The 7,630-nt window shown below is 35.1% G+C and overlaps 1 protein-coding gene across 3 annotated transcripts; it reads right to left on the reverse strand.

Moving 5' to 3' along the window:
- Positions 1-1,171: 1,171 nt before the first annotated feature.
- On the reverse strand, positions 1,172-7,426 carry LOC142639171 (sodium/pyruvate cotransporter BASS2, chloroplastic). 3 transcript variants are annotated; one of them, XM_075813297.1, is made up of 13 exons: positions 7,132-7,426; positions 6,786-6,900; positions 6,315-6,438; positions 6,118-6,159; positions 5,920-6,033; positions 5,777-5,839; positions 5,299-5,426; positions 3,944-4,025; positions 3,413-3,464; positions 3,184-3,281; positions 2,900-3,058; positions 1,555-1,644; positions 1,172-1,421 (listed from the first exon to the last, which is right to left on the reverse strand). In XM_075813297.1, the coding sequence occupies exons 1-13, from the start codon at positions 7,238-7,240 to the stop codon at positions 1,344-1,346; spliced, it is 1,254 nt and encodes a 417-aa protein (XP_075669412.1). In that variant the 5' UTR covers positions 7,241-7,426; the 3' UTR covers positions 1,172-1,343. The 3 variants fall into 3 exon arrangements, with proteins under 3 accessions (XP_075669412.1, XP_075669425.1, XP_075669419.1); XM_075813310.1 differs by having other exon boundaries at positions 6,786-6,907; positions 7,132-7,425; XM_075813304.1 differs by having other exon boundaries at positions 6,786-6,876; positions 7,132-7,424.
- Positions 7,427-7,630: the final 204 nt, after the last annotated feature.

Consider the following 7,630-nt stretch of genomic DNA (forward strand, 5'->3'; position numbering starts at 1 on the left):
GACAATGCATAAAACTATTCATGTGTATTCTTTAAACAACTCACATAATACATTGATTATAAAAATAAAAATAAAAGGCCACCCAACTCATTAAAAAAATCATATGAATAAAAAGATTCGTGGACTGCCTTCTCAACCAACTCGTAGTGGATTGAAGGAATTTTCCTCTAAATCGCTTTGTTGGTAAACTTCTTCCCATCAAAAGTCAGGAAATCTTTTGGGATTTCATGAGTCTTACCAAGATCGGTTGCAGATACTTTTTTTGGTTGGTGGAACTAGTTGAGAAAGCACTCATCTAGCATTTGGAATTTAGTTTCGTTGTAACTAATGTGGTGTATTTGAAAAGAGCGTAATTGGCGTACTTTTGAGGGCATGGAAAATCCTGGAGATCAGTTACTTGCTTCTTTCATTGATTTTTTTTTTGATTGGTCTAGGGCTTGGGAACTCACTTCTAGTGATTCTCCCTTCGTTCCTTAGGGTCCGTTTGGATGGAGGAGGGAAGTGCAGGAGAATAGAATAGAGTTGGCTGAAAATAGGCTAATTTTGAATCAAATTTACTCTACTCTACTTTACTTCCCCTTAATCCAAACGGAACATTAGTTCTCTCCTTTGTATATAGTTTCTTTGTTTGTTTGTTTGTTTGTTTTTTCTTCGTTCTTTGTAATCTTTGGTCTGCCTTATGCTCTTTTGGATAAGGTAGCTTCTTGAATATACTTATTTCTCCTTATCAAAAAAAAAGAAAAAAATCAAGAGATGTCCCTGGCACTAAATCATGCAACTCCCAAACTGGGATGACATGCATCAGATTTGGATTGCCAACGTGAATCATGTTATTTCCATGAACGAGAGGATCCAAATGTGACATAAATCACATTGCCGGACACCAGGATTTTGCCAGAGAAGCATAATTTATGCAAGAATCTCCATGCCATTAAAAATTGCTCTCATATCTGAGCTAAAGAATTGCTTTCTGTTCAGTCTCTTTCGTTAACCTATTCAGATTTGCAATTTCCAAATAAAAATGATGGAATCATGGAACCATTCAGGAAGCTGGAAATATATTTGTGTTACTCAGACGAATAAAGTTTTCTATTCTTTTTTGTGATGAAACAACTAAGTCCAGTTCCTGAATTTCAGTGTAAATGCTTATGACCCAGAAACAACTACCGGGGAAAAAAAAAAATCAAGTCCCCTGAAATTGCCAAATGAGGTTGTCACAATGTATGCTCAATAAGAACGCTATATTAGGAAGACCAGAAAAAATATCCCTTCAAACTAGCAAAATTTAGAGAGAGCCAATACCCATAAAAAAAAAAAAAAAAAAAAAAAGGGCCCAAGACTTCTCATTCCTTGAAGTCATCCTTGTCATCAACAGGTATTGGATTGTTCCTCCAAAAGACTGCAAGACCACTGCCACCAAGCTGTAAAGGAGAATGTTTGAATCAATAAGATTGTCAGCAGTAAATTCATAAAAAGGAATACTAATCCAAGGGCCTGCAGAGAATGAAAATACTCAAAATAGTAAGTTTGAGCAAGTGGAAGAAAGACACTTACCGCCATGCAAACAACGCTAACAGCAGAAGGGACAGCAACAAGGGGGTTTGTAAAATGCTTCTGGGCAAGCAAAAACCCAAGTGCAGAGCTCTGCAGATATGAATGAAAGAATAAATAGCATTATAATGCGCATATCTTATGAGTACTTACTAGTTATGCAACATTGAGTCATAAGCTGGTGATATGTTGGCATTGTGAAAGTTTTTATTCTACTCAATTAAATATAGGAATTTTACTTGTAAAACTACTATCTTTAGGCACCTTAAGAACATTCTTTAGCAACTTCCAAGCAAAGTAATGTTTAGTCAATCATTTGAAGATTTTAGTGCCTCCTACTCTCTCTCTCTCTCCACACAAACACACATGATGGGAAGCAGGAAACCCATGAAAAAATTTAAGGAAAAAAAAAACTCCACGCAAACAACACTAGATGAGCCTAAGGCACTGTTTGAATTGATTCTTGATGACTTGGCTGCATATAGCATTAAGCATCATTATGGATGCAGCGATTTACACATAAAACGGGGCACTTAGGCTCTTCAATACGTCTATTCTTATTCTTTATTGGTCTGAAATTATTTGATGTTGAGCAATTTATCAAGTTCATGAAAGAAACAAAGTGACTGAAGAAGAACTTGCAGATAAAGAAGAACCTGGAAACTGTGAAATATTGAAGAAGGAAGAAACACAACAGTAGCTTAGACTAGGTCTTAGTTATTTATTGATAGAACAACTTGTAGTATACCTTATGTATATCCTGTTTTAGTAATCACACGTGCCACGTGCGTTAGAAGTAGTTAGTTTGTTTCTGTTTTTCTGTTTGTAGTTTTGGCAGGTATTTCTGTTAAATGGTTGTATATATAATGTACTCTGTAACTTAATCAACAAAATCATTTTTCCCAATTCTGTTTTTCTGATACAATTAATTTAAACGATTCACCAATTTAGCTTGCATAGGCACATGAACAACCTTCACATTTGGCACATGCATATCTCTAGTTTAAGAATCATTTAAGCAGCAAGGCAAAGATTCCTGTTAGAAGTATGTAGTTAAATGATTAAATTTACTATATCCAAATAGCTTAAGCTTTTGGGATAATTGGTAATTTAACAATTCCCGCCCACCAAAACATGGCAAAGCATCAAAATTAGTAAAATAATTCCTTTTCACTTAATCTTGTTTTCTATTTTTCTAGACTCCAATATAGCTTTTACTTCTTTCTTTTTTTTTTGGGTGGGGGGACAAAATATGACTGATGAAAATTTTCATATAGACTATCATTGTATTAATGGTGAAGATCATAAGGAAAATCGGTAGAAAAAGACTCATGGAGAAGATATTGACCTGCATCCCGCATTCTATAGATATAGTACGAGAAGTGGATTCACCAAATGATATTTTTGAAATCCAATAACCAAGAGCAAATGCAGCAATATGGAGGATAGCCACTGGCAGTACTAGTTGTGCTCCTTGAGTTTTCAAGACATCTGAAACTTGCCCGATCTTAAAAGTCATAAGATATCAAAGTGAGTTCCCTCCATGTGAAGTTACCATCAACAGAATACCGAAATGTAATGCAAAAGCTGTGAAAAATGATAAATCATTTCCTGATTATTTGGAGAACTTACAGGGCTGGCACAAAGAAGGGCGGTGAGAATAACTCCAATTAAAGGTGTCACAGTCACTATTTTAGAAGTGAATTTGGGGAAGTATTCATTTGCCAACACTGCCACAGAGAGTAGAAACTAAATTATACGTGTGCAGATTTATTAACCTCTATAATCTGTATTAGAAAATTTGCAAATTTTGTATGCAACTAATTTCAATGAATAAAAACTTTGTACACCTTTTAGTTACCTCCAATTATTGTTGGCACTAAAACAACCTGAAAAGTACTGATTGTCAGACCCTGCAAAGATTGAGGAACACCAAAACCCAAGATAAATTTCTATATGTGGGTAATTACAAGAAATTCTTAGACCCGTTAGTAAGCAGTAAATAGAGACTACATATCTTTAAATGGCTTCCACCCTATATACCTCACAAATTAATGATCAGCTGAGGATGACAGTGAACCTTGTTTCATTTATATATATTTTCAAAATTTTTAATGAATATGACTGATAATCTTTAAGAAGGACAGGTCCATCAAACAGCTGTTTAGTAGGACATTGCATACAGTTTGGTAGGATCTTATAGCAAAGCAAACAAATATGAAAGAGGGTCATAAGAATTGGAAACCACAAGGTGGTTCTGTATCAGCCTCGTACAGTAATAGCAGCAGTTTGCAATCTGGAGAGATATCCATGTACCCAAGAAGATAAAGGATATATCACAAAAATTCAAGGAAAATTTATTAAGGTAATTATCAATTACATCCGAACTTACCACTGCATCAACTGGAACTAGCTGACCAGCAAGAAGCTTAGTGAGGAGTGGTGTCATAATAATAGCTCCAATAGTTGAACACCTACACAAAGTCAAAAATGATTATGAACTTAAAGTACTCTCATATACTATAAATATCATTGACATGAATTAGTAGACTATGCTCCTTGGTGCTAGAAATTATTTCACTATGGTAGAATCCAGAATTACTTTTTTCTTTATGACAATATAACTTCAACCCATTCACCTATGTAACTGTTGCTTGTTTAATGTTATACTGCTAAAGTGACAACCATATAAATTGAGCACTAAAGAAGTATATTGGAGATTTCCACCATGAATATCCTTCACCATGTGTTTTAACCTTCACATTCAAAAGCGTGCTCAATATAATTTGTTTTTTCCCTGTCACAAATGTGCTATGATGAAGTCATCATGCTAGGAACAAAAGTTATTTAATAATGTGTTTTTCGTTATTAGTAAAGGGACATACCATTATTTTTCCTATTCCCAAAAGCACTGTCTGATATAAATTAAAACGCTGTGCCTAACTTTGATCTGCCATGTATATCCATACAATCAAGCTCTAGCCAGTTTCATTTGTACCAATCTCTCTCTTGTGCTCAGAAAATTATATTATATGATTTATAACAAATTACTCAATAAATTACAAATTTTAGTTACATGTCTTTTAAGGAAGACAAATAACTCAGAATTTTTACTGAAGTTCAAGATGTCCAAACTCTGCCAAAGAAAAACAAGAAACTATACCAAATTTTTTAAAAACTTGTTGGGCTGACACATCCACTTGGATCACTTGTATCAATGCTCATCAACAAAACAGTTCAGTAAAAATGGCGCTGAGACCTTTAATGGTTTAAATGTCAGAAGACAAATTTATAGCATACTTCTGGGGAAAAGAGTTTAATTTAATAAATAAGTAAAGAACCATACTCAGTCCTAGTATCTTGAGTTTTTCTTACTCAGTGACACCGAGTAGTATAGGGTGGAGTTTAGATAGCGTTTTTGAGCTTGCGTTGTGCGTTTGCATCTCTTTCAGTGGGTCCCGTGCACTATTCACGGGACCCACAAATCTCTTTTTTCAGTCAAATTTTCATTAAAACTAGATCCCACGGCACTATTCACACATTTAAAAATTATTCTGCCACAGTGTTTTCAGTTTTCAATTTTCAGCAATAAGCGGTATCCAAATAGACCCTAGATATATTTAAAAGTTTAGTACTATAGCCAATGTTGTGAATGAGTACAACAAAATATAAGCAAAAAAACCCATGAGCAGCAAAGACTTGCCAGTCTACTTTGGCTGAGAAAGCATTTGATCAAGTTGAGCTTACGTTGTCATGAGAACTGAAAGTGCCACATTTCCCTTAGATATGTATGTTGCAACATTTGATGCTTGACCTCCTGGGCAGCATGAGACCAAAATAAGACCAGTTGCAAGAGGTGCAGAAAGTTTTAGAGTCTGAAAATCATAGAGATAAATGTTAATTACCAAGGTTATTGTAATACGTAATACACTAGGAGGAGATGTTTTTCCAGATTACACGATCCAAAATATGTTACAGTTTCTACCTGAAAGATAATTTAGGTGATCCAACATCCTTCACCTCTGTCCCACATGCCCCCTCCTGGAAGGGGCCCCCTTTTCTCTCTAAGATATGTTCTTTTTTTCTCAGGATAAAGGGGACTCAATTTGATAAACGCAATGGTTTTGTGTCCAGTTAGTATGATTTTAAGGAACTGAAGGACAAATTTTAAAAACATACAGAATTGAACAAGCAGCTAAAAATCAAATACTATAAATTTTAGTACCAATGCAATGACAAAACCCAACATGGGCTTAATCAGGTATTGAGCGAGAAATCCTACACCCACCTGCAATATTAAAACAATAATATTACACAGGTGAAACAAAAAAGAGATCAAATTGACAAAGTAAACAAATTAATTCTTACAGTCCATGGATTCCGCATACAATGTCTGAAATCCTCGAATGTTAATGTCAATCCCATTGAAAGCATGAGGAAACCTAGGCCAAGTGTAAAAAGGTCTGTCTGCAACCATGTTACCTGTAGGAAGAACCCAAATTCAGCTAATCAACCAACACTTGATTTCTCATCCACCAAAGCAGCAGAAAAAGGGTATGATATTACAGCAGCCGGCTTGTAGATGCCAATAATGGTGCCCAATATGACCTGTTCAGGTAAGTAGATTTAGATTCAAAAGTAGTCCTTAGGAAATTAATCTTTAAAATGCACATAGAATATGAAAAGTATGATACTTAAAAACATTGATAAACAAAAGTACGCCATTACTACAGGAAGTTGTGCTTAAGATATGTAACACATACCCACACAGGAAAAAGAGTCGTCAAAGTTTCAATTACTCTCTCATACGGACGCATTCCACTGGGGGTGCCACTAGGAAAATCCCCAGATACATTTGTTGCAGCCTTGCATAAAACTTGGTAGTTCCTAATTGTAGGATTTAACAAATTATTATCACAACATATTAAAAATGCACAGATCAAACAACAAAGCCAGAGAGTACAAAAGATGCTCTCCCAGGATTAGATAGTTTAATTTCATTTGATTGGCATACATCAAGAATACAGCTTATCCCTATCTTACTTTTAGTGAAGAAAGATAAGATTTTGATTCCCAAATCGATTAACTAGGTTCCTCCACTTCAGCATGCGATATTAATCATACATTTATAATTACCACATTAAACATGCATATGCTCATTTCATTGATGCAAACATCAATTTGATTGAACCCACCAACACACACATAAACACGCACATGGTTTTAATGGATACCTTGAAGTTTGAACAATCAAAGAAGGGGGTGTAAGAGCAACTATTGGACTCCATGGCCTGTTTCGGATTGTGCAACATCTTCCATTCTTAGCTACAGGAAACCCATCTCTTACATATAAAATCTCAAATCATTAAAACAACAAAAACAAGAATTTTAGTTGGTACTCAGAGCAACTAAGTGCCACAACTAACAACAAAAGGAAAAGCTCAAAAGAAGGCAATTTTCACTCCCCAAAATGCCAAAAAAAATTGGAAACCCATGTACCACCCAAGCAAATAAGCAATAGTACAATGAAGCAAACAATAGTTAACAAGCAAAAAAAATAAAAATAAAAATAAAACATACCCAGATAAGTTTGAAGCTTCCTAGCAGGAAAAGAAGAGCTTGGTCTGGACACAGCGTCATATGTCCCTAACTTACACTCCTTGAGAACAATTCTAGACAAGGATGCCATTGAAGTAAGATTGCAATTTGCAAGTACCAAAAGAAGGGGATCACATCAGATACGTACTGGGTCTTTTAAAGTGGGAACTGATAGGTGAAGTGAAGGAGTTTTCACATGGGACATGGAGCTTTGGTCCAAAATTTGAAAGTGGATAATAAACGTGGCAGTCGTGGAAACCGATGAGCCAAAAACACAAACCGATGTTTTTGGGTCACCCCAATGATTTTGCGAGTGAATCCAATTGCCTTTTCTCCGTAAAATTTGTCCAACAGTATAATTTTAATAAAAATTTAGGTAGATGACCTCAAAGTTTATTAGTTAGTTGGATTCTTTTTTATAAATTAAGTACTGTAAAATCGACTTTCAGCCAAAATTAAGTTTAATATACTCGACTTCCAA

This window comes from Castanea sativa, chromosome 1 (assembly GCF_040712315.1).
Source record: "Castanea sativa cultivar Marrone di Chiusa Pesio chromosome 1, ASM4071231v1".
NCBI classification, from domain to species: domain Eukaryota; kingdom Viridiplantae; phylum Streptophyta; class Magnoliopsida; order Fagales; family Fagaceae; genus Castanea; species Castanea sativa.